Source organism: Jaculus jaculus, chromosome 13 (assembly GCF_020740685.1).
Source record: "Jaculus jaculus isolate mJacJac1 chromosome 13, mJacJac1.mat.Y.cur, whole genome shotgun sequence".
NCBI lineage: Eukaryota > Metazoa > Chordata > Mammalia > Rodentia > Dipodidae > Jaculus > Jaculus jaculus.
Genome location: NC_059114.1, coordinates 18773029 through 18800360, shown reverse-complemented (window position 1 = coordinate 18800360; position 27332 = coordinate 18773029). Strand labels below are relative to the sequence as shown.

The following is a 27332-nucleotide window of genomic DNA, read 5'->3' as shown; positions in this document are numbered from 1 at the left end:
TCACTGTTTTTGCTTGCTTTTATCACTCTCATTCATTCATTCATTCATTCACTCATTAGCTCACTCAGCCACACACAGAGAATCCATCATCTGTCACAAGCCCTGCACTCAGCCTTCAGGACAAGGAAAAAGACAGGCCCTTGCTGGGTGTGGTGGTGCACGCGTTTAATCCCAGCACTTGGGAGGCAGAGTTAGGAGGACGGCTGTGAGTTCAAGGCCACTCTGAGACTACATAGTTCCAGGTCAGCCTGGGCTAGAGTGAGACCCTACCTTGAAGGGAGGGAGGGAGGGAAAAGACAGACCCATTTCCTGCCCCCTAAGTTGCTAACACAGTCTTTGAGTAGCAGAGGATGGAGCAGGTTTGATTCTGTGCTGCAAATGTTGGGCTGGGGCAACCCCAGATGAGGTGAAGTGGGGAGGCAAGGAACAGGACAGGTGTCTCTGAGGAGGTGGTCTGGGCTAAGGGTCAGATAGGGAGGGGCTGGCCAGCCTCTGAGGACCTGTACTTGTTAGAAACACCATCCCAGGGCTGGAGAGATGGCTTAGCAGTTAAGGTGCTTGCCTGTAAAGCCTAAGGACCCAGGTTCAATCTTTCTCCAGATCCCACGTAAACCAGATGCACTAAGGTGAAGCAAGCACAAGGTCACACATGCCCAGTAGGTGGTGCAAGTGTCTGGCGTTTGATTTCAGTGGCTGAGGCCTTGGAATGCCAATTCTCTCTCTTTTTCTCTCTAGCTCTCTCTACAGAAAAGAATCCCTGGTGATTCATGGCATGCACTGAGGCTAGGAAAGACCACCCGGAGTACAGCATTTCAATTCGCCCTCCCAATGGGTTACCATAGCTGCTGAGAGGGAACTCCTGTGACCCAGTGTTTCCCAACCCCACAGTACCCAGGACCCCTGCACTCTACCCCCCCCCATGACCAGCCAGCCTCTCCCTGGTCTCATGAAGGGTCAGAATAACCTGGCCCATTTGCCACATGCCTAGGATTTAGCTCAAAGCTAAATCACCCCGCAGGCACTGGCTGACCCTTGATGCTCATGTTAAAGGCAAGTGAGCAGGCTCTCGTGCACACGAAGACATCCTCAGAGAAACAAAGCGACTGGCCCCAAGCCACACAACTTTAAGTTTCAAAGCAAGTTTTGCCTCACAATCCTAGGGGTTCGCTTTTGTGCCTCAAATCTGAAAATTCAACAGAGGTGAGATTTGAACCCAAAGCCTCTCAGTATATCTCACTCCAGACCCTGCTCCCTCACAGCATTCTAGAAAGAAGTCAGTTTACTGTTTGGTCCCCAGCCATGGTAACTGGCTCCGACTCAGGCACGTGACAACGGTAGAGCCAATGAGACGCCAGGAAGCTGCTGGGCCGGGGACTCAGTGGGAAGGACATGCGGCTGAAGGTATGTGTAGGTTCCTGTTGTCACTGATGCTGAGGAGTGGGGTGAAGGACCTTGATATCAGAGGCCGCAGAACCTAGAGCGGGACCCCTTAGCTCTGAAAATGGTGCTTTGAGCCTTCGATTAATGGTGAGTGCCTGTGTGACAGACAAGGAAATGTGGGAACTCACAACTGTTTCCATCAAAAGGGTTATTGTGTAACAAAAGTGTGTCTGTGAAGGAGGAAGTGTTGCTGGGCTTGTATCAAAGTTCCAATGAGTAGCCAGGTGTGGTGGCACACGCCTTTAATCCCAGCACTCGGGAGGCAGAGGTAGGAGGATCACATGACTTTGAGGCCATCCTGAGACTACGTAGTGAACTCCCAGTCAGCCTGGGCTAGAGTGAGACCCTACCTTGAAAAAAAAGGAAGGAAGGAAGGAAGGGAAAGAAAGAAAAGAAAAGAGCGAGCCAGGGCATGGTGGTACGCGCCTTTGATCCCAGCACTCGGGAGGCAGAGGTAGGAGGATTGCCGTGAGTTCGAGGCCACCCTGAGACTCCATAGTGAATTCCAGGTCAGCCTGGGCTAGAGGGAGACCCTACCACGGAAAACCAAAAAGAAGAGAAGAGGAGAAAAAAGTAGGGAAGAGAAAAGAAAAGGAGAAAAGAAAGGCAGAGAGTCCTAGAGCCACAGACCCGCCCAAGCCCGACACAGCTATGCATCTTACCGGATAGTGGGCTGGTCTCCACTCAGCTGCTTGAACCTCCGGTGAAGTTGCTCGATCTGGTCCGAGGAGACTGAGAAGAGGGAAGGGGGGGGGGAGAAGAGAGAGGAGACGGATTGCTGACATTGAACCTGGAGTGGTCAGGAGGCTGCGGGCATCTTGTGGCCCCTGTCATCCCTCTCCAGACTTCTCCCACCTTGGCCAGTGAATGATGCAGAGAACCGCCAGGGACCTCCTCTCCTGCCTGGTGATGCAGCTCTGGGGTGATTCGTCCCCGCTCCCTTAGCTTTGTCCTACCATAGCCTGCCTGCTTGTCTGACCACCTCCCCGCCCCCCCCCACGGCAGCCCACAGGGGGCTTTCCTAGCTGGGGAGGGGCCAGACAGAGAGAGCTGAGCAGGCAGGAGGAACGCGGCGTGGGAAGGTTGGGTCACTGCTGCGTGTGGATGCTGGGGTGCTCTCAGGTCCGTGTCCTGGGGCATGTTCGTGATCATCACTGTCTGCCTCATGCACACACCCCCCCCCCCACAGCCACTCCCAAGGCTGCCGCCGGCGCTTCAGGCTGTAGGAGGCGTACGCTTCTATGTCTGGGGAAGAAACCTGAAACATCACTTAATCTGCAGGGTGATCTGACAAGTGGCATTTGACAACTGCCTCTCAGAGAGCTGAAGGTGGCATGGCTGGTGAGTGGTCCAGTGGTGGGACTTGGGCCCAAGACTGTCTTCCCTCATGTACTGTCACCTAGCTAGGAACACTTGGTGGGTGCTCAAGGGCTGCCTCTTGAGACCATATCCCATTCAGGCCACACTTTAAAACTCAGTGATTGGAGGCCAGGGAGACAGCTTAGTGGTTGAGGCACTTGTCTGCAAAGCCAAAGGACCCAGGTTTGATCCCCCAGGACCCACATAAGCCAGATGCACAGGGTGGCACAAGCATCTGGAGTTCGTTTCCAGTGGCTGGAGGCCCTGGTGTGCCCATTCTCTCTCTCTCTCTCAAATAAATAAAAATATTTTAAGAACTCAGTAATTGGGTTGGGATCCTACCACCCCCATTCTTGCATGGCCTTGGTCGGCAACCCCAACCTGTAAGCCCTTCAGTCACCTCTTGTTACAGGAGCAACAAATGTTTGAGGCCAAATGGTCACCTCTCGACGCACAGCATCCTTCCTGCTTTCCTCCCTCCCTCTCTCCCTCCCTCCTTCCTCCCTCTCCTGAGGCTTAAGCTGTGGTCTCTTCAAGAATCACCACATAAAAGAAAGCTGGGCAGCACTCGGGAGGCAGAGGTAGGAGGATCTCCATGAGCTCAAGGCCACCCCGAGACTACATAGTGAATTCCAGGACAGCCTGGGCTAGAGTGAGACCCTACCTCAAAAAAAAAAAAATAAATAAATAAAAGAAGAAGAAGAAGAAAAATTCACAGTGCAGAATTATCAGGCACCCCTAGCAGCTGCTGCTTGCTAGGAAAGACTCAGGCGGCTGCCAGGCTGGCTGGGCCCGTCTCCATCTATGAGCTCATCCGTTCTGCAAAGCCCCAGCCAGGGCGGGCTGTGTCCCGTGGCGCACGTGCTGCAAAGGCCAGGTCACCTTCTTGGAGGAAAATTCAGCCAACACAGCAAGGGACGCCGGCCCAGAGGTGCCAACACCCAGTGTGTACCTAACAGAAATGCTCACCCGAGAATGCCCACGGGGTACTACTTGTGGCTGTGCTGTGCCAATCACTGAACTGGACTGGAAACCACGCACGCACGCACGCACGCACGCACGGTCCGCAGTGGCGGAACGGCTGAGGTGCCAAGGCGGGGAAGCAGCTGACCTATGGAACAGCGTACAGCAGTGGAAACCGGGCAACATACATGGCAGCAAATGAAAGGAGGCGACAAGGGAAGGGCATGGCTCTACGGTTCTATTCACACAGAAGTTGGGGCAGTGGACGCCCCCAGAGGGGAGAATAGTGAAGAGGGAAGAGGTGTTGGGTCTATTTTGTAACTTTAAAAAGAAAATTCATTCTTTATTTCACTTGATAGTGAGTATGGGCATACCAGGGCCTCCCACTACTGAGAACTAACTCCAGTCACATGCACCACTTTGTGCACCAGGGTCTATGGAGGTACGAGGGAATCAAACCCAGGTGGTCAGGCTTTGAAGCCAGTGCCCTTAACCACTGAGCCATTCCACCAGACCTGAATATTTTGTATCTTTATCATAAGAGCTTGTTTACAGTGACAAAAGGCTATGACATACCATTCTCTTTCTCCACTTGCAAATAATACAATAATTGTAATAAAAACAGGGGCTGGCCAGGCATGGCAGCGCACGCCTTTAATCCCAGTACTCGGGAGGCAGAGGTAGGAGGATTGCTGTGAGTTCGAGGCCACCCTGAGACTACAGAGTGAATTCCAGGTCAGCCTGGGATACAGTGAGACCCTACTTCAGAAAACCAAAAAAAAAAAAAAAAAAAAAAAAAAAAGCAAACAACCAAAAAAAACAGGGGCTGGCAGAGGCAACAGAGTGCTGAGAAGAAGGGACAGAGGAGTGTCCAGCACTGAGACATCTCACACCCTCCAAGGCTCAAGGTCCATTGCAGAAGAGGTGGCGGAAAGAAATGTAAGAGCCAAAGGAAGGGTAGCACTCCTTACATACAACTGTCCACACAGAAATTGGCCTCGATATCCATGACCTCGCAGTGCCTAGCAAAACCCACACAAGACCCTCATACTAGGAGAAAAAGATGATGACATCAAATTAAAAGTGAGACTAATGGAGAGAGGGAGGGGATATGACAGAGAGCAGAGCTATGAAGGGGAAAGTGGAGGAAGGGAGGGGAGGGAAATACCATGGTTTGTTGTCTGTAAGTATAGAAGTGGTCAATAACAAAATATATATTTCTTTAAAGTAGGGGCTGGAAAATTGCTAAATGGTTAAGGGCACTTGCTTGCAAAGCCTGATGGCCCAGGTTTGATTCCCCCAAACCCATGTAAAGCTAGGTGCACATGTGTGTGGAGTTCATTTACAGTGGCAACAGACCTTGACATGACCATTCTCTGCCTCTCCCTCTCTCTCTCTCTCTCTCTACACGCTTGATAATAAACTTAAAACGATGTCATCTTAAACATGGCAACTGTGCACTCATGGTCTCAGCTACTCGGGAGGCTGAGGCAGGACATAGGAGTTAAGGGCTAACCCGATCTCCATAACAAGACACCATCTCAAAAGAAACTAAAGAGGTGATGAATATAGATATTCAGCACAGGGTGATATTTTAAATATGGTATCCAAAAGCAGCTTTCTACCTTGGGGGAAAACACATCATTCTACATAAATGTATACAAGTGATACACAAAGTCATGGAGGGGCTGGAGAGATGGCTCAGTAGTTAAGGCACTTACCTGCAAAGCCAAAGGACCCAGGTTTGATTCCCCAGCACCCCTATAAAGCCAGATGCTCAAGGTGGCACATGCATCTGAAGTTCATTTGCAGTGGATAGAGGCCCTGGTATGCCCATTCTTTCTTTCTCTCTCTCCCTCTCTCTGCTCTCAAATAAATAAAGAAAAATTCTTTTTAAAAAGACATGGAGGGTTGGAGAAATGGTTTAGTGGTTAAGGCTAAGAACTCATGTTCAAATCTCCAGGTCCCACGCAAGCCAGATGCACAGTGATGCAATCACGCAATGTCACACATGGGCACAAGGGGGTGCATATGTCTGGAGTTCATGTGCAGCCGCTAAAGCCAGGACACACTCATTCTCTCTCACAAACAAGCAAACAAAAACATTCATGGAATTGGATTCCCCCAGACTAGCAGTGAACTCTCACTCCAAAATTAAGATTAAAGACTTGGTTTTGTTTTGATGCATCTACAGTTTCCAATTTCTCTCCACACGATGTGTAGCTATTAATCATAATAGCATTTTTCAGTGCACAACAAGGGACAGCAGAGGAATCTCAAAAGCATGGATTTTGGGGATGCAGAGAGAGTTCAGCAGGTAAGGCAAAGTCTAATGGCCTGGGTTCAATTCCCCAGTACCCATGTGAAGCCAGATGCACAAAGTGGTGCATGTACCTGGAGTTTTATTTGCAGTGGCTGGAGGCCATGGTGTGCCCATTCATTCTCATTCTCACTCACTCACTCTCTCTCTCTCTCTCTGCTTGCAAATAAACAATAATAAACAGTGATTTTAAATAAATCATCCTCTGCTCAGGATCATGTTCCAGGTGCACACGTTCTTGAAAAGGACACACCTCCCTCTTTTCTTTCTCCACCCTCCAATTTTCTTTCTTTTTTTGGGGGGGGGGGTCGAGGTAGGGTCTCACTCTAGCCTAGACTGACCTGGAATTCACTATGTGGTCTCAGGATGACCTCCAACTCAAGGTAATCCTCCTACCTCTACCTCCCGAGTGCTGGGATGAAAGGCCTGCGCCACCCCGCCCGGCCGCCCACCACTTGTTGAGACCGGATCTCCCTATGCAACACGCGCAGTCTTCACTCTCTGATCTTCCTGCCTCGGCCTCCAGAGAGCTGGGATTGTCAGCAAGCACCACCACTTCCGACTCTGCGCTTCCTGTTTGCCAGACGAGGCAAGTGTGGCTCAGAGAACAAGGTAACTTGCACGTGCGTAGCGCGTTGTCTTGAAAGATACGTATCCATGACCTGAACCTGGAGAGTGCTGTGCTTTGGGTCACGTTGGATTTTTCCTTTATTGACATCCCACACTGCCCCTCATTGTGTGACCATATAGGAAATCCCTATCCTAAACCACAGGTCTAAAAAAGAAAAAAAAAAAAAAAAAGAATAAAATACAGTGACTAGATAAATGATTGGGAATGACACTGAATACATCTGTGAAGACAAACACTATCAGACTCAACAGTGGGTGGAAAGTGCTGGTGGCCTGAGGCCACAGGCTGAAATGAGTCCAGACAGGCACCTCCAGATGTGAGCAGTGGACCTGGGCTGGCCAGGAGCTGGAGGGAGACGTGCAAGCTCCACTGTGGGCACTAGGTACTAGGGGTTCCATGCATGGTACATGGGAACGATGACTATATGGAAAACCATGGAGTATCCTCCAGCTGGGTGAGTTCCAGGGCTAAATTCTGGGCCCACCACCACTCCATCACAGACGAAGGAAGACAGCCCGAGGCCATCATCCCTCCCCGAGGAGGCATAGGCAGTTTGGAAGTGGGAGGCAGTGGGGTGCTCACTAGTATGACTCATGTGCTTTGGTGAATTTCATGCAGGCCACCCTAATCAAACACAGTAGGTTTCTTTTTTAAAAAAAAAAATTTAGGGCTGGAGAGATGGCTTAGCGGTTAAGCGCTTGCCTATGAAGCCTAAGGACCCCGGTTCGAGGCTCAGTTCCCCAGGTCCCACGTTAGCCAGATGCACAAGGGGGCGCACGTGTCTGGAGTTCGTTTGCAGAGGCTGAAAGCCCTGGCGCGCCCATTCTCTCTCTCTCCCTCTATCTTTCTCTCTGTGTCTGTCACTCTCAAATAAATAAATAAATAAATAATTTAAAATTTATATTAATATTATATTATTAATATAATATTAATATATTAAATTATAATATAAATTTATATTAATATATTAATAATTTATTAGAGAGAGAGAGAGAGAATGGGCGCACCAGGACCTCTAGCTATTGCAAACAAACTCCAGATGCACGTGCCACTTGTGCAACTGGATTATGTGGGTCCTGGGGATTGAACCTAGGTTCTTTGGCTTTTCAGGCAAACACCTTAACCACTAAGCCATCTCTCCAGCCCAATTCAGTGGGGTCCCTCTCTCTCTCTCTCTCTCTCTCTCTCACACACACACACACACACGGAGAGAGATCAAAATAGCTGAGGTGCACCTGCCCCATGATACTCCTGAAATCTATGGAAGGAGGCCATGCTCTCCCTAAGGGCTCCAGGGGTGGCACTTCCTATTTTCTTTCTGCTCCCCTATGAGCCCGGTGCCAGAGCCCATGAGGTCATGGTTGCCATGGGCACAGGGACAAAGCTAGGTTTCCACTCCTGGCATCCAGACCTCTTTATCTGGGGTCTCAGGTTCCAACCTGAGGGCAGGGCGCTCCCTTACCATGCAGCCACGGGGAGCATAACCAGGGATGGGGTGACTTGTCACTTTATATCAAAAATGCCCACACAAAAAGAACACACCTACACAGTAAAATACCAGCCACCAGCTACAGAGGTAAGTCAATCCTTGAAAGGTGGCAAGTCCCAACTGAGATGTAGATCCCATAATGCCTTTCAAAAGCCAGGCGTGGTGGCGCATGCCTTTAATCCCAGCACTCGGGAGGCAGAGGTAGGAGGATCGCCGTGGGTTCTAGGCCACCCTGAGACTCCACAGTGAATTCCAGGTCAGCCTGGGTTAGTGTGAGACCCTACCTTGAAAAAAATAAAAATAAAAATAAAAAATAAAAAGCCTTTCAAGGACTTATATGGAAAGGATATGTCTCAATACATAATGGGTTACGTTATGATAATGTTTTCAATATTATGAGACAACATTAAACACATTACTAAAATTAATTCCACTTGCTTCTCTAACAAGGTTAATGAAGATTTTTTGTTTTGTTTTGTTTTCTGAGGTAGGGTCTTGTAGCCCAGGCTGACCTGGAATTCACTCTGTAGTCTCAGGGTGGCCTCAAACTCACAGCCATCCTCCTACCTCTGCCTCCCAAGGGCTGGGACTAAAGGCGTGCACCACCATGTCTGGCCTATTTATTTATTTGATAGAGAGAAAGGAAGGAGGCAGAAAGAAAGAGAAGGGGGCAGGCAGCGGGAGGGCAAGTTAGGGCCTGGCTTTACATGGGCACTGGGAAATCCCCCAGCCCCATGGCAAAGACTTTGAATACATGGGCCAGGCAAGACATGTGGCTTGCTTGGCCCTGGCCTCTCTGCCTGGCCACGGAGACCACCTTGAAGCCCTGAATGAGGGTCACCAGAGCAGTGACCACTTCTCAGGAAGAGGGTGATAGGAGGGATTGGGGCAGGGAGATGGGCCTGAAATCCCAAGGCCTCGCCTCTCTCCCCACACTCTGGTCAGTCAGCTGGCTGGTACCCAGGAGCACCATGTTAGCCCCACCTCGAGCCCAGGACAGGGCAGGGAGCGTGAGAGAATTCACTTGCCTCCCCCAGCATCCAGGCTGGCTCTCTGGAGCACGGTGGGGATCTCCTGCGCTGATAGAACCCCTCTCACAGGTGACACCACCTGCCTCGGGGACACTGACCGAGTACCTCAGGTTTGCAGAGCACCCAGTGTGTGCCAAGGGAAGCAGGGACAAAATGCAGAGCTCGGGGCTGGCAGCAAGCCAGGCCATCCTGCTGGGATTCAGAATGAGGGTACTGTGGCTACAGGCCACACAGCACCCCAGTCAACGTGGAGCTTCTGGACCCCAGGGAGGGGGGCAAGGGAAGATGTCTGAATGGGTCCCTGAGGCCTGAGTGGTGAGGCATGGGCGGCCAGGGCTGACGGAGGGCACAGCCGTGGATGAGACCGTGGGCAGAGCTGTGAACCTAAGGGCACTTCTGAGCAGACAGGGGGCAATGGGAGGTGGCAGGGAAGGTTGTGCCAGCCGCCAGCCTCACCCATCAGGCCAAGGACCCTAGGCTTCACCCTGAGTATACAGGGGCACCAAGCCATGGACTGAGATTCCTCATCCCTGGCAGTAGACAGTGAAAGGAAGGGTTGTAGCAAAAAGGATAGAGGGGCTGGAAAGATGACTCAGCGGCTAAAAGACCCCGCTTGCAAAGCCTGATGGCCAGGGTTCAATTCCCACATCAGCTGGTTGTAAAATTTGGCATAAGCATCTGCTTGATGGTAGCAAGAGGCCTGGAGCATGCACCTATGTGCACACAAGCCAATAAATAAATACCAAATTTACAAAAGGAAAAAGAAAAGTGGGCTGGGGAGATGGTCCAGTGGTGAAAGGTGCTTCCTTGCAAAGCCTCAGAGGTGAATTCCCCAGCACCACATAAAGCCTAAGGCAAAAGTGGCGCAAGTGTCTGGCATTTCGTGCAGAGTGCCAGAAGACACTCCAGGGCACTGGCAGGTAGGTCTTAGAGACTCCCAAGGCCTTCAGAACTCTGTGGCTTGCCATCTGCAAACTGGCTGACGCTCTCATGTGGAGGAGAGAGTAGGTCAGGCACTGAGGCAGGAGAACATGGCAGCCAGAGAGGTGTGGTCTGTTTGCTTGTTTGTTTTTTAACATTTTATTATTGTTTATTTATTTGAGAGAAAGAGGCAGAGGGAGAAAGAGAGAGAATGGGCGCACCAGGACCTCCAGCCACTGCTGACAAGCTCCAGACACATGCGCCCCCTTGTGCAACTGGCTTACGTGGGTCCTGGAAAAGCGAATCAGGGTCCTTAGGCTTCACAGACAAATGCCTTAACCACTAAGCCATCTCTCCAGCCCCGTTTGTTTGGTTGTTTGAGGTAGGATTTCGCTCTAGCCCACCCCAACCTGGAATTCACTGCGTAGTCTCAGGCTGGCCCCGAACTCATGACAGTCCTCCTACCTCTACCTCCCGAGGGCTGGGGTTAAAGGGTGATGCCACAGGCAGCAATGTAAATAGTGCTTTTTCTAGCTTTACCTTGGCTTATTTTAACAGGTTGGTAGAACTGTGTGTTGTAAAATGTAACCGATTTGTGGTCTAAGTGTTTAGCTATATAAGCTGGATTCCGTAGTAGACCAAATCTTTTGTCACTCAAGTGTTCTGAAATATATACCTTGACGTTAAAAAGAAAAAAAGGGGGGAAAAAAGGTGTGCTCAGCTTCAGGGGGCCAGATCCTTCCCTGAGCCACCACACACCCTGGCTGCTGCCTCCTCCTCCTCGGAGACACGGGATAACAATAGCAACTCCCGAGTTCGCTCCTATGGTGACAAACCATTCCAGTGACAAACACTAGTCACAGCTCCCAAAGGTGGCAACCACCGACGCAGCTCCCCACTGGTGAATGCCTTGCATCAGGGGACAGATCCCTGGGATGGAGCACTGTTCACCATCAGGAGAAATGAGGTTTGACACTTGCTCGCACACTGACGTACCACGGAAACAGTACACAAAGTGGCATCCGGGCCACCTGTCAGACACTTCCATTTATGTGACGCATACACAAACCAGACAAGTCCACGGAAACACAGTACGGGCTTAATGTGGCCCTGGCCGGGGAGGAGGAGAGGAAGATGGACCAGTAGTGGCTGAGGGCTCAGTCTGGGATGATGAAAATGTCCTGGTATGGGCTGAAGAGATAGATGGCTCAGCAGTTAAGGAGCTTGCCTGCAAAGACTGATGACTGGGTTTGAGTTCCCAGTACCCACGTAAAGCCAGATGCACAAAGGGGTGCTTGCATCTGGAATTCATTTACAGTGGCTGGGGGCCCTGGAATGTCTATTCTGTCTCTCCTCTCTCTGTTTTCAAATAAATAAATAAAAATAGTTTTTAAACTTTTAAGAAAAATAAGGGCTAGGGAAATGGCTTAGTGGTTAAGGCGTTTGCCTGCAAAGCCTAAGGACACTGGTTCAAAGCCCCAGGACCCACATGAGCCAGATGCACAAGGGGGTGCATGCATCTGGGGTTCCTTTGCAGTGGCTGGAGGCCCTAGTGTGCCCATTCTCTCTTGCTCTCTGCCTCTTGCTCTCTGCCTCTTCCTCTCTCTTTCTCTCTCTCAAAATAAATAAATAAAATATTTTTTAAAACTTTAAAAAATAAATATTTTAAAAATGTTCTGGTAATAGACATGGTGGTTTAGGATACCTCACTGTGAACTGTATACTTTGCAATGGTTAAGTTGGTCAATTTTAAGCCAGGAGTGGTGGCGCATGCCTTTAATCCCAGCACTCAAGAGGCAGAGGTAGGAGGACTGCTGTGAGTTCGAGGCCACCCTGAGACTACATAGTGAATTCCAGGTCAGCCTGTGCCAGAGTGAGACCCTACCTCAAAACAACAACAACAAAAACAACAAAAACAAAGAAAGATGGTCAATTTTATGTCGCCTAAACTTTGTCTGGACTGTTTTTAAATCACATGTGCATTACAGCCTGAATCTGGTGGGGGAACAAGAGCGACCAAAGTGGCCGTGACCACAATTGTTATTCCCCGTGAGTGATGCCACAGCCCCATCATGACCACTCAGCCACTCCAAGCTCTGCGGTGGGGGGGGGGGGGCCGTAAGTCACCGAGACACCGAGGCTCCAGTCAAAGCAGTGACTAACGAGGGCTTGGGGACAGAGGATCCAAGGCCAGGTCTCCAGTGCCGGGCGAGGCTGTGCCCCATCACACAGCCAGGACAAAGGAGGTGCTTCCTTCACCTGCTCCACAGAAGTCTCAGGCCCGGTGCATGCACACCCGACATAGCGGCTGGCTGCTGGGATTTTAAATTCCACCAAAGATGTGCGTGGGTGTACTTGGCCTTGAGCAAAGAGTTCTCAAAAATCCCATTCTGTTCTCTAACACGGAGGTGGAAACATGGACTTTCACTGCTGGCTTTTACTGTGTGTATGTGTGTGTGTGTGTGTTCAGGTCCACATGTGTGAGGGTTCAGATGCACATGTGTTTACATGTAGGCCAGAGGACAATCCCAGGTATTGTTCCGTAGACACTATTTACTTTTTAAAGAATTTTATTGGGCTGGAGAGATGGCTTAGCGGTTAAGCGCTTGCCTGTGAAGCCTAAGGACCCCGGTTCGAGGCTCGGTTCCCCAGGTCCCACGTTAGCCAGATGCACAAGGGGGCGCATGCGTCTGGAGTTCGTTTGCAGGGGCTGGAGGCCCTGGCATGCCCATTCTCTCTCTCTCCCTCTATCTGTCTTTCTCTCTGTGTCTGTTGCTCTCAAATAAATAATTAATTAATTTTTTAAAAAATTTAAAAAAAAAGAATTTTATTATTATTTTTTTATTTGGGAGATAATGAGAAAGAAGCAAAAAGAGTTGGGTGCAGGGAGGCAGAGGAAGAGAGAAAATGGGCATGCCAGGGCCTCTAGCTGCTACAAATGAACTCCAGATGCATGTACCACCTAATGCATCTGGCTTTACTTGGGTACTTAGGGAATTGAACCTGGGTCCTTCAGCTTTGCAGGCAAGGGCCCCGTTTACCTTTTCTATTAAATATTTTATGGATTTATTTAAGAGAAAGCAGATGTGTGTGTGTGTGTGTGTGTGTGTGTGTGTGTGGAGAGAGAGAGAGAGAGAGAGAGAGAGAGAGGGAGAGAGGGAGAGAGGGAGAAATATATGGGCATGCCAGGACCTCTAGCCACTGCAAACCAACTCCAGATGCATGTGCCACCATGTGCATCTGGCTTACATGGATATTGGGGAATTGAACCTGGGTCCTTAGGTTTTGTAGGCAGGTGCCTTACTGCTAAGCCATCTCTCCAGCCCCTTATCTACCTTATTTTTTAATTTTTTTTGTTGTTTATTTATTTGAGAATGACAGACACAGAGAGAAAAAGGCAGGAGAGAGAGAGAGAATGGGCGGGCCAGGGCCTCTAGCCACTGCAATTGAACTCCAGATGCATGTGCCCCCTTGTGCATCTGGCTAATGTGGGTCCTGGGGAATCCAGTCTTGAACAGGGAGGGTCCTTAGGCTTGACAGGCAAACACTTAACCACAAAGCCATCTCTCCAGCCCTTGTCTACCCTTTTTTAAGATAGGATCTTCCACTGGTTTGAAGCTTGCCAATTAGCAAACTGGCTGGCTAGTGAGCCCCAGGGATCTTCCTGTCTCCGCCTCCCTAATGCTGGGATTACAAATGCACCATCATTCTTGCTCAGCATTTTTTCCCGTGGTTTCTGGGGATCAGACACTGGTTCTTACACTTCAAGGCAAGCGCTTGACTCACTGAGCCATCTCCCCAGCCATCCCCAGGTCCTCTGGCCTTTGCACACATGAGCTCTAGCTTTCTCACGAAGAGACACCAGCCCACGTCCACACAGGCAGCATTTACGATCATCTCGGGTGTCAAAGGCCTTGTTAGACTCTCAGCGCAGTGTTTTAATGGAATCCATTCTCAGAGGGCAAAGTGAACGGGGTGCATGGATTGCCTCCACTCTCCAATATCTCCTGCCACAAGGCAGCTCAGAAAGCTGTCGGCTGGATGAGTGACTCTAAACATCACGGTCTGTGCCACATCATCTTCCTCCAGCTCTGGTTGCTTTGCCTTCTAGCAGGCGCTGAGGCACGCTAGGCAGGCAGCATCTCCACTCTCCCAGCAAGTGCCCACCTCGCAGGGTGGACAGTGTGCCCATTTCAGAGACCAGAGCCAGATCAGAGAGGTGGGGGTCACTCACTGACGGTCACACAAGGGATGAACAGCAGACATAGGGTTGAAACTCAGGCCGGGGACAGCTAGACGTGGATCTGTTCTCATCGCTGTTTGCTGGGCTGTGTGCCAACCGCGAGAAGGGCCAGGCTAATGAGCACATTTTGTTTCTGTGATCAGACACAAGGATGTCTTCATTTGATTTTAAAAAATAAAATAAAAAAAGATGCAGAAGTGGTGGGGGAGTCACCAGGAATCCAAGAAGACATGGAGAGTGGGCGTCTATCAGAGAGAGCTTGTAAGAAACTGGTTTAGGGCTGGAGAGATGGCTTAGCAGATAAGGCACTTGCATGCAAAGCCAAAGGACCCAGGTTCAATTCCCCAACTACCCATGTACAAGCCAGATGCACAAGGTGGCACATGTGTCTGGAGTTCATTTGCAGTGGCTGGAGGTCCTGGTGTGGGCTCGCTCACTCTTGCGCTCTCTCTCTCTCTCTCTCTCCAGGATTTTTCCCTCTCACTCTCATTAATTAATTGATTGATTTTTTAAGAAAAAGAAACTGGTTTGCACCTTCTTCCAGAACTATCTTCTGCCCCAGACTTATCCACAGCAAGTGGAGACAGGCTTACCTAAAGCACAGAGGCTTATTATGGAAGGAAAGAAGCAAAAGGAACTTCAGTCTCTGCTAATACAGGCTTGACCTGCAGTCCAGGCCCATGAGACTCTGGAGGAAATTAGAACTTGTAACAGTCTGCTCAACTTAAGATAAAGGGGCATTCCTGAGCTAGGCAGGGCGCACCCACCTCCAACTCCATACTCAGGAGGCTACGGCAGGAGGATCTTGAGTTCAAGGCCAACCCAGGCTGTACAGAAAGTTCTTGTCTCAAAGATGGAGGCTGGAGCATGCATCAAGATGGCAGAAGCATATGCGAGCCAGCCATGGCGGGCACACCTTTAATCCCGGCACTCGGGAGGCAGGGGTAGGAGGATCACCGTGAGTTCGAGGCCACCCTGAGACTCCATAGTGAATTCCAGGTCAGCCTGGGCTAAAAAAGGAGACCCTACCTCAAAAAAACAAATAAAAATTTTTTTTTTAAAAAGATGCCAGAAGCAAGGAGGGACTGAGACTCACCCAGCGAGGTAACAGAACCCGCCGGGAAGTCCAGAGGTATTAGGATAGTTACGGGTCCTGATAGGTAACGGCAGGAGAGGGGCTTCAAATCCACTGAGAAGAGTCCCCAATGGCCTTGGGTCTGTGTGAACTGGAACTAAGACCCCCACAAAAGGCCAAAATGATAAAGACAGCCCCTCTTAGTAAAGTGACCCAGAAGGCACTATCTCTACCAGCTCCCAGAATAGCAAGGACAGTGTCCCCACTGGGAAGTGACAGGAGGATGAAGGCAGGCTCTTGTGACAAATCAGTACCCGGCCGGGACCACACACCCACACACCCCACTGCTGTGGGGCACAAAACCAATGATAAGGTCTTTCTATAGTGTTGGTGTTTTCTTCAGTGCTAGGGACCAAGCCCAAGGCCTTGCATGTGCCCGGCCAGCCCTCTGTGCTGACCCAAATATTAAAGTTAATGTAGAAGGTGTTTGGAGACTGGTGAGAACCCTGAGGAACTTAGCACAATGCATGCAAAGCACCCTGGGAGGTACTTCTGTAGCCCAGGGTTCATGGGAGTCTGTGAGGGTGTGAGAGGGAGAGCGCCCAGTATAATCTGGGGTCACAGGAGAAAAACAAATGAACCACCATGCCAGGGAGCTGACAGACGCAGCTCATAGGAGAAAGCTGCCCCAGGAAGGCAAAACAGCAGAGAATGGTAGGCTTTAAATCATTATGAAGAATGACAGGATGGAGGGCTGGCGAGATGGCTCAGCAGTTAAGGAATTTGCCTACAAATCCTAAGAGCCCAGGTTTGAGTGCCCAGTACCCACATAAAGCCAGATACACAAGGTGGCACATGTGTCTGGAGTTTGATTTCAATGGCTGGAGACCCTGGCATGCCAATTCTCTCTCTCCTTCTCATTTAAAAAAAAAAAAAAAAAAGAGCAGTCTGTTGGACTTGCCTCAAAAAAATAAAAAAAATGAGGGCTGAAGAGATAGCTTAGTGGTTAAATGCTTTGCCTGTGAAGCCTAAGGATGCCGGTTCGAGGCTCAATTCCCCAGGACCCATGTAAGCCAGATGCACAAGGGGGCACACATGTCTGGAGTTTGTTTGCAGTGGCTGGAGGCTCTAGTGTGCTCATTCTCCCTCCCACCCTCTCTCTCTCTCTCTCTCTCTGTCTTCCTCTTTCTGTCTGTCGCTCTCAAATAAATAAAAAATATTTAAAACATGAAAAGTTGGAATGCCATTGAAAGGGGACATAGATGGAGGGCACTCTGAAAGCAGCATGGAGAAAGGCCCAGGGTATGCAGTGATGGGGATGTGGTCACCCACACAGCTGTGGCTGCACGGACACCCTTCTCCAAATGCTTAGGACCTGGAGTGCATCCAAGTTGGGACATCTGCACATCCATTATGCGATATTCTAGAGCCCCAAACCAAACAGGAAACCCACTTCTGTTTCATATGCATGCTTGGCCTGAATGTGGTTCCATACATCATGATATAAAACTCTGAAAAATATATTTTTTTTTATTTATTTGCAACCGAGCGAGAGAAAGAGAAAAAGCAGGGGAGAGAGAGTGAGCATGGGTACGCCAAGGCCTCTTACCACCGCACAGACTCCAGACATATGCTCCAGGGTGCGTGTCTGGTTTCACGTGGTTACCAGTGAATCGAACCCAGGCCACAGGTTTTGCAAGCAAATGCCTTCGGCCTCTGCACCATCTCCCCGGCCCCTACAACTTTATTTGTTCATGTTCATGTGTTCATGTGACAGTGAGAGCACGTGTGAGTCACAGCACACATGTGGAGGTCAGAGGACAACTTGTGGGTCTGTCCTTACCTTTCCTCCTCAAAGGAGGCAGAGTCTCTCTCTCTCTCTCTCTCTCTCTCTCTCTCTCTCTGGGTCTCATTCTGCTATTATTTTTTGTTGCTCTCACTGGGAGAATTCTCCTGTCTCTACCTCCTATTCCGCCATCAGAATGCTGGGATTACAGAAACCTACAATGGCTTCTGGATTTTTTTAAGTGGAGTCTGGGAATCGAACTCAAGTACTCAGGTTTGAGTGGTGAATGTTTAATCTACTGAGCCTCCTCCTCAGCCCCATACATTGTACTTTAAAAAAAAAAAAACCTATTTTTATTTTCTTTCATTTATTTTTATTTATTTGAGAGAAAGGGGCAGAGAGAATGAGTGAGTGTGGATGTGCCAGGGCCTCCAGCCACTGGAAACAAACTCCAGATGCGTGCGCCACATTGTGCTTCTAGCATTACATGGGTGCAGGGGAATTGAACCCAGGTTGTCAAGCTTTGCAAGCAAGAGCCTTTGACCACTGAGTCATTTTTACAGCCCCTATTTTTATTTTTTTTTAATATATTTTTATTTATTTATTTGAGAGAGGGTGAATGGGCACACCAGGGCCACTAGCCACTGCAAATGAACTACAGATGCATGTGCCCCCTTGTGCATCTGGCTAACGTGGGTCCTGGAGAGTCAAACCAGGATCCCTGGCTTTGCAGGCAAATGTCTTAACTGCTAAGCCATCACTCCAGCCCCCCCTTATTTTTATTTTAAACAGAGAGAGAGAGAAAAAAAAGGAGGGAGGGAGGGAGGGATAGAATGAGCGAGAATATGAAGGAATGGACATGGGTTATGTCACGGCCTCTTACCACTGAAAACAAACTCTAGATACATGTGCCACTTTGCACATCTGGCTTAATGTGGGTCCTGGAAAACTGAACCCAGGCTGTCAGGCTTGTTTATAAGCAAGTGCTTTTAACCACTGAGCCATCGCCTCAGCCCCTTACGTAGTACTTTTAATGTACCTGCTTGCTGTGTTTTCTGTCGTGCTGGGGACAAAACTGAGGGCCTGGTACATGCCACTCAAGCACTCCACCATTGAGCCCTGCCCCTGTCACGTGAAACCAGGCGGCAACTTTCCACCTGGGGTATTTTGGATTTTGAAGTGTTCTGGTCTGAAGATTCAGGATTCTCAGCCTGTGCTTGCCAACATGGGATATGTCAAATGGTTTGCCCATGTTCTCATCTGACCCTTCCTTTACTCCCATTTCACAGATCAGGATACTGAGGCTCAGGGAGGCAAAGAGCTTTGCCTGAAGAACCAGAGGCAGCCACATGACTGGAACCCACATGGGTTTGCGGGCAGGGAGCAGGGGCTGATGGCTAGCCTATCTACTGTTGTGGACCTCTGGTGAAGGTCCTGAGGAGGCAGGTGACAAGGGGGCCCTTGGAGGTAGTAGATGGGTGAGGCCTGGGAAGTGCTGGGAGCTCGCCTGAGAGGGTGCCAGGCCCTGGGCTCTGGCATGAGCCCTTGGGAGGAGCCTAGGTCATGTCTTCCTCCAGCTGTGGCACCTGAGACAAGGTGTCCACTGCAATTTGCCACAAGGCACAACCAGTCTGACCAGGAATGCCCCTACCTCTCTCGGAGGCCCTCAGACACGTCCTGCCACCTCCCCAGGCAGCCATGGCCAGGACGGAAGCCATTCCTGACAGTGTGCTGCCCGCAAAGGTCACACCGCAGGGACTACAAAGCACGTTTTTGTCCTGGCGCTTAAGGTGACCGCTACCACCCGCGGAAATCCCCCAGCTGACCTCTGGCTTCATGAATTAATAACTAAGTTGGAACAGAAGACAGACTGGCTGTCAGAATCAGGGTGCATGGCCTCTCCCCACCCCATCTCTGGCCAGACTCTCCTTCAGGTTTGGGGGAATTTCAAACCTGACACCCCTTGGCCTCAGGTAGCAGGAATGGAAGCCCTTGGCATCAGGGCCTCTTCTGGCCTGTGTCACCTGGCCGGCTGGCATGCCTGAGCTCTGATTAACCTCTCTGCTACATCCTGGGGACCATTACCTCACCACCAAATACCCTGCCATGGAATTTGTGGAGACAGGGACCTCATTGCTCCTGAACCCCAGCCTGGAAGGGCCACCCAGAACCCACATGAGCCAGACACCCCTAGGAAATGGAGGGGGAAGCCCCACTCCATTCCTCCTGCTCATCACTGAGTGGGCAAGCTCTAGATCACCCAGAGCGGATCCAGTCTGTCCTGAGGCCCCACTCAACTTGGGACACCATTGCGTGGATGCAAGAGCAACTGTGGGGTAATAGCTCATCTCTCCTGGGGATGCCAAGATCTTACAGGCAGGGGGGGGTCCTCCGCCTGGATCCCAAGGGGGGCGGCTCTCTCAGGCAGGAGAGGCATTTTGTCCCTGCACTTCAGAAGCCAACAGAAGGCCTGGTCTGGGTTTGAATTTAGCATCTAAATGACCTTGGACATTTCCTTCCCTGTTTTCCTTATATGCAAACTGGGGATGGCTACAGTCCCTACCCTCCAAAGGCACTTCTGAGTTTCAGGGGATGGCTAATACCCAGGGCCCAAGATGAGGCAGCTGCCACCTCCTTCCCAGCTGAGGTGACCACAGACCATCTGGTCACTGCCACCTTTCCTAACAGATGGGAATGGCAACCCAGAAAGAGGACGATCAGCAGGGTGGCACGGAGTGTGGCTCCGGCTACTGCCCAGCATCCACCTGCCTCCAGGCTGCTCGTAACTCTGCTGCTCGGGTAATGGGACTGGGGCCAGCTGAACTTCAACTTGGAGGTGTCCTTTGGGTCCCCCTCAGAACACTTCCACACTGTGAGCACCCAGGCAGGATGCCCGATTCTTCTGCCTTCCCACACAGGAAGTGATTTTGGAGGCTGAGGCATTTGGGGGGCCATCCAAGGTCTGGACTACTATACTGATGACCCCAGAGCCAGTGCCACGCTTGCCCCTGCCCCAGGCCTGCCTCCAGAGCGCAGCGTGAAGGAGGACAGGTCTTTCCACTAGTAAGACTCAGTTTCCATTGTGATTGATTTGTTTGTTTATTTTGGCTTTTGGAGGCAGGGTCTCCTTCTAGCTCAGGCTGACCTGGAATTCACCATGTAGTCTCAGGCTGGCCTTGAACTCTCAGCGAACCTCCTACCTCTGCCTCCCGGAGAGCTGGGATTAAAGCTCATTTGAAATGTTTTAAATCTTTTTTATTTTCTGTTGAAAGTTGGAGGGGGGGGTCCTGTTTCAGCTGTGATTACAGGGGGGTTCCCATCATGCCTTGTGTATTGATCCCCTTCTTACTGAGGCAGGGGCCGTTTGGGATGTCCGTTTAGACAACCTGAGGAGAAATCGTGGAGGTGGTGTCTGTCCCCAGAGTCACTGACACAGCCTGCATCCTCCTTCACAGGGCTCATCCACCCCCCCCACCCCCAAAACTAAGGATCTAAGCTCGCAGGCCACCACCTGACAGAAAGGAGCCAGTGGCCTTGGCAGGCTGCTTTCATGCCTCAGCAGGTAAGCCAGGCAGAGTGATGCCCGCTCTGTCCCCATCACACTTTCTCTCTATACTCCACCGCCATGAACATCTGAAGGACATAAAATCTACCCCCCCCCCCAAGCCAGTGCCTCATATGGCATGTGGCAATGAGCTGGGGCCACTCTCAGACTCTGGCACAAGCCGGGCACAGTGGTGCATCCTCTCCTAACAACAACAGTTATGGCCACACTCGGGAGGCTGAGGCAGGAGGGTCCTGAGTTTAAGGTAAGTCTGAGCTATATAAGGAAACCTGGTCTTAAAAAAAAAATGGGGGCTGGAGAGATAGCTTAGTGGTTAAGGCATTTGCCTGCAAAGCCTAAGGGCCCAGGTTCAATTCCCCAATACCCATGTAAACCAGATAGATGCACAAGAGGCACATGTGTCTGGAGTTGATCTGCAGTGGCTAGAGGCTCTGGCATGCCCATTCTCTCTCTCTTTCAAATTAAAAAATATATATACTAATGAGGAACAGCGGTAAAACACTTGTGTAAGGCTCTGGGTTCCATTCCCAGTAATACAAATAAATAAACAACAGATTATGGCCTAAGAGGTCACCTCCTGTGGATTAGAATCAGTGAGAAAGCCAAGCAATCCCCCAGCTGGCCTTTGGGTGGCCCATCTCCAGTGCCTTCTGCTTGAAGAGAGTGGCCCCCCCGCCCCCCCCAACACTTTCATGAGCCCATGTCTGTCTGCAGGGCCTTGGCATTCTCCTCTGTGCAGTGGGTTGGCTGCGCCACTGGGAGGCACGGCCGGCATTAGTGACCGCCTGCTGCGCTCAACTCCATGGCGCCTGGCAGATGGCACCGCCTGCCAACCCTGGTCTGAGGCATGCACTGTCTGCCTGAGGGCTTGTCTCTTCTCCCTTCTGGCAGCTTCTTGCTGCTCCGAGAAGACAGATGGGAACCCAGACCTTCCACCTTTCCCAGCATCCTCCTCTCTGGCTTCGCTCACGTCTCTGGGAGCAGGCAGGGACTGGAGGGAACCCTCAGGCCAGCTCATGGTGGGCTGGCTCAGGACACCATCCCTAAGGGCCACGGCCACAAGGCAGAGGCACCACCCTCCAACCCACCTGTCTTCCCCAGTGGGCTTCCATGCGCAGTCAAGGCAGGATGCTCGGGAGGGAGGTTTGTCTGTGTGGTAAATCGTTCACGGAGCGAGCGCTCGGGCTGGGTGCAAGTTGGCGTGTGGCCCGCCGCACCCTGTATGGGTGAGCTGCCTCACAAGCCTGGTTTGGGTGGGTGGCTTGGAGCTGGAGCGACCCTGCGGCAGTGAGCCTACGGTGCTGGGAGGCCAGGGCCCACAAGGGAGGGCAAACCTTGGCTTTCCATCAGACGTAGGGCAGCGACGCTCCCTGGGTGACCAAGTGCCCAGTGATGTCCCCAACCCTGTGTATCTGTTAGCCTCAATGCCCACCGGCAACCAAAGGGAATGGGGTGCGCTTACTCCAATTTTCAAGGGGGAGGTGACAGAGCCGAGGTTAATACAGCAGTGTGACCTGCTGTGTGGGGAAGGGACACCATAGCTCCAGGTGCTTGAGGCCAGGCATACACGCCCACCTAAGCTACATGAGAATAGCCAGGCATGGGTTTCTGGAAGGAAGCAACAGCTAAGCCACACTGTCTGTGATCAGAGGCAGGGAGAGGAGGAAGGATCTGAACCCTTGACTCCACAGTGGAGACAGTGGGGATTTTCATATATAAAACAGTGAGAGGTCTGGAGAGATAGTTTAGCAGTTAAGGCGCTTGCTTGCAAAGCCAAAGGACCTCAGTTTGATTCCCCAGGAACCACATAAGCCAGATGCACAAGGTGGCGCATGCACCTGGAGTTTGTTTGCGGTGGCTGGAGGCTGTGGCACACTCATTCATATTCTCTCTCCCCCTTTCTCTCTCCCTATTTCTCTCTCTCAAATAAAGGAATAAAAATAAGATATTTAAAAAAGAAAAAAAAATCAGTAAGAGTGCAGGGAGCAGAGGGCACAGCCTGTTCAAAGGGCCTGAGGTGAGAAGAAAAGCTGGCAGTCTTTTCCTACCCATTCTAGATTCCTAGAAGTCAGAAAAGTGACTGGACACTGAAAGCACCTAGCGGGAAGCCCTCCCATCCCTTACCCCTCCACTTCCTAGCTGTGCAACTGCAGGCAAGCTGCTTGACCTCTCTGAACCTCAGTTTTCTCATCTGTGCAATGGCCATATCACTACCTTCCCTGGAGGGCTTTGGCACAGAGTCAGTACATGATATTTTAAGTGCACAGCACTACAGCCAAGGAGCCAGGTTGCAGCCCAGGGCCACGCCTGTCCTGGCCCCGAGCTCTTTCATCTTCTTGTCACAGACACTTCCCAGGGGTTCTTGTAGACAAGGCCCCAACAGCTGACCTTCTCACACCAAACCCAGGCATTCTAGACAAACACTCTCTCCTACTACTTAGGGGCCCTTGTTGGTGGTGGGAGGGAGGGGACGTGCCGAGACCCTGAGAGGTACAAAGTCTGACTCAGGATCACATTGCTGGGACCAGGTGAGGCCTTCAATGAACTCTCAGAATGTCTCCAAGCACTAGGGCAGACAGGTATGTTTAACTCACAGTCACCGTCAGTAAAATAAATACACGTTTATCCACTTGATAGATAATTAATTACATAATCTCTCCCAACAATGCCAAGGAAGGTGCTATTGCCAGGCCCACTTGACAGCAGAGGAAACTGAGGCACAGGAAAACTAAGGGACTTTGCTAAGGCCATACACCAGGAAAGACCCCTGAAATCAGACTCCAATGCGACTTGAGTCCCCTAGTGTGGGGGGACTGCTGTGTCATCTACAGTTCTCAGACTGTTGCCAACTTCTTCCTGCCACAGGGCCTTGGCACCTGCTCTCCCTCGACCTGAAATGCTCTTGCCTCTACGTGTCACGTGACTGGCCGGCACCTTATTTGCCCATGCACCCTAACTAAAGACATGCACTTCCCACCCCTCACCCCATTGGAACCTGTCCCCAGACGTCTCATTCAGAAATACTGACCCCATCCATAAATGTCGGCCAAATGGGTGAAAGTGCCCACACTATGCCAGCCTCTGTCAAAGGCCTGGGGGAACTCTCCAGGTACCTACATTTGAGAGACCCCCAGGGCTGGGCGGCGTGGTGGCGCACGCCTTTAATCCCAGCACTCAGGAGGCAGAGGTAGGAGGATCACGTAGAGTTCGAGGCCACCCTGAGACTACAAGGCGAATTCCAGGTCAGCCTGGGCTAGAGTGAGACCCTACCTTGAAAAATCAAATCAAAACAAAACAAAACAAAAAAACAAAAGCTATCCAAGGGCCCTTATTGTCCCCAGGAATGGAACTTCCCTTCCCCCTTTGGACATGGTCTCTGCACTCCAGGCAGCTAGAAGGGAGCACAGTCCCAGCCACCTCCAGGAAAGCCACGGAGCTTGAAGGCAGCATCTGTCACCGGGGGGAGGCTGGGCCCAGGAAGCTGACAAGGCTCCCAGCATGCTCTGTGGCTGTCACTGTCAAACCACAGCCAGTTGGGGGATGGGGGGAATTCCCGCAGGGGCCCTGGGTGCTGCTGGGACAGGGGCCCCCTGCAACAGGAACTCCTGTTTCCTCCACCTGACCCAGCCAGGAGGGCACTGGTGACAGGGGAACCCGAGGAGGGAGGACCTGGGCAACTCCACCCTCCCCGCTCACAGTAGCCTTGAGTTCAGGGTTATGAAACTTTTTTTTTTTTTCCGAGGTAGGGTCTCACTCTGGTCCAGGCTGACCTGGAATTAACTCTGTAGTCTCAGGGTGGCCTCGAACTCATGGCGATCCTCCTACCTCTGCCTCCCGAGTGCTGGGATTAAAGGCGTGCGCCACCACGCCCGGCTTGGTTATGAAACTTTTTAGGTAAGTAAAATAGCCATGGAACCCAAAACTGAAAATGTAAAAGGCAGGTGTGGTGTCGCTCGCCTGTCATCCCAGCTCTGGGGACGCTGAGGCAGGAGGACTCCGCAGGGGTAGGATGTGGAGGCTCATAGAAAGTAGTATCCTGCCTGGACTACACCTCTTTCAAACCAAACCAAACAAACATAGGTGAGCATACATCCTTTCCAGCACTTTCCACCAAACCTCCCAACAATCGTCTAGCATGTGAGCTTAATGCCAACAAGGTGGTTACAGACACTCTCTCTAACAAAAGCCAGCCTTGTACCAATGGCCCGCCCTTCTCTGGTTGGATTCAGTTCCACGTGAACACAAAGGGGCCTGGCCCCGCAGGTGTGTGCGCACATCACTTTGAAAGACTTTCCGTAATTCCCACCCTGTTCCAGAAAGGACTCTAGATTGGGGCGGGGGGGGGGGGGGAGGCTCGCTACTCAGCCCTTAACTCAGAGCAGGTGCCAGGAGCCTGCAGCTCCTTCCCACACGCATCTGTGGCCCCTTCGTGTGAGCATCTACCAGGTGCCCACAGACTTCCATTCCACAGAGGAGGAAAACTTGACAATCAGAGAAGTAAAGCGACTGGCCCAAGGTCACACAGCCCGCGTGGAACCGGGAGGGTTAATCCTGGCTTTGTTCATCAGTCACCAAAGCCTGTCCACATCCCGCTACAGAGCCAGCAGCAGCAGAGGGGAGTGGGAGGGAGGTTGGGAGAAGGAGAGAGAGAGCCCCTAGATGGGTGGCCAGGGTCAAGCAAGGGCCGGATGGACAGATGCATCTTCCCGGGTCACTGGTCACTTCCCCTGCGCGCAAGCCTCTGCGGTCAGTCCCGAGGTGGGGGTGGCGGGAGGATGTCTCTGGGGCTCAGGGCAAAGTGCACTGCGGACTCCATCCCTCCCCGGAGACCAGGTGGCAGATAGGTGACCCCCCCACACACACACGCCTAAGGTCACCCGGCGGAGAGCGCGACATCCACCGGGTCCCGCCACTTCCAAACTTTGCGCCCCGCGAGCGCGCGCGCCGGGTGAACCCCGAGGATGAGCCGGTGCCCAGTGCGCTCCCCCGGGCTTGGGGCGAAGGTGGGGGCTGCGCGGGGCCACCGTGGAAGTCAGAGCACTGTCACCTCCACACCCCCCCCCACACACACACACTGCTCCCTTGCCAGCCTCCCACGGTGCCCCGGGGACACCCCCTTCCATGCCCACGCACGCACAGGGGGACCCCGAGGGGAGCGAGCACAGAGACGGCCGGCCAGCAGCCCAAGGTCACACAGCGGAAGTCCCCTCCGCGTGTCGCGTGTCTCGCGTGTCGCCGGCCACCCCGCGCCGTACTCACAGCCGGTCTTGCCCTCGAGCTCCCGCATCTCCTCGGACGCCGAGTGGGCAGCGCCCATGGTGCGCACGGCCGCCGGGTTCCCCCCAACCTCGCTCCGGGGAGCGCGTCCGTCGCAGGTCCCTCCACCCACCCCAGCCCGGGGTGGCTCCGCGGCCGTTTAAGGGACCTCGGCGACCGGGACGGGGACGGCTCGGAGCCGGGTTCCGCGTGGGGGGCCACCCCGCGAGCGCGGCCTCTTATAGCGGCGGCGGGCTGCGCGCCGCGGTCCTAGCGCTCGCCGGTTTCGTGCTGGGGACGCGGGAAGTGTGTGTTGGGGAGGGAGGACGACGACACCCGCGGCAGAATCACCCCGGAGGGCGGGGACGGGGCGCGAGGACCCACCCCACGAGGTCCCTAAGTCTGCCACCGCCCACGATGGCGGCCACGCCCCTGCCGCAGCCTCGCAGGTGTGGCCAGTGGGGGCGGGGCAGCGCGCTCCCACCCCCGGGGGGTCCCTGTCCCCCTCTCCTCCCCCACACACACATTCGTCCAATCTCAGACCCCATGGGGCCCCCGGGATGGATGTCAGAAGCGGAGATCTAGGTCCAGTCCTGTCCCCTCCTCGGTGAGGTGGCCTCACCCAGCCGACCGGCCACCGGTACATCCACGCTCCCCCCCCCCAAGGCGCGGACACGTGCAGCCTATGCCCCTGCAGGTGGCCAGCCGGCCACCCCCTCTCCGGGCATGCTGGCTGACCTACACATGTAGGTGAGCCCAGCAGGGAAGTCCTACCGCTTGTCTGACTGCCATTCCTCCCTGCTTCTCAATGGGGATACTTACGAGATGTCCTCTAAGGGCGTTGCCTGGACACACAGCAAGGTGACAGCGGTTGCTGGTTCCCAGTGGAATCTGTCCAGCTTGCAAGAAAGGATACGGGTGTTCTGGAAGGTCACAGGGCCTGGGCAGAAGTTCAAAGACAAGACCATTGTGCCTAGGTCAGGCCAGGGCAACATGAAGGAGCTTGGCTCTCAGCTCTAAGGGAATTCCGGGTCTCTTCTGGTACGGAGTCCCACTTAAGTTCCAGGTCCTCCCACCACCTCCCACAGCTACAGAATGGCCCACTCCTGCTGAAAAATGATTCCACCTGTTCTCCCTGGGTGTCCACAGAACAGAACCAATTGCTGGAGCCCACATTAAAGCACCTTCAGGAGCCCTGAGATCCCGCCAGACAAGAAAACAGCCGGGAGACCCTGGGAATCCGAGCCCGGAAC

At 52.2% G+C, this 27332-nt stretch overlaps 1 protein-coding gene across 2 annotated transcripts in view; it reads right to left on the bottom strand.

Annotated features, from left to right (window-relative positions):
* The window catches only part of Tesc (tescalcin), a 54811-nt gene extending 28538 nt beyond the window's left edge, over nt 1-26273 (bottom strand). For both annotated transcript variants that reach the window (XM_004664150.2, XM_004664151.2), the window contains exons 1-2: nt 26083-26273; nt 2103-2172 (exon numbers count right to left, since the gene is read on the bottom strand). In XM_004664150.2, the coding sequence (XP_004664207.1) occupies nt 2103-2172; nt 26083-26140 (128 nt within the window). In that variant the 5' untranslated portion in view covers nt 26141-26273. The remainder of the gene's footprint in view (nt 1-2102; nt 2173-26082) is intronic.
* Between the last annotated feature and the right edge of the window lie 1059 nt (nt 26274-27332).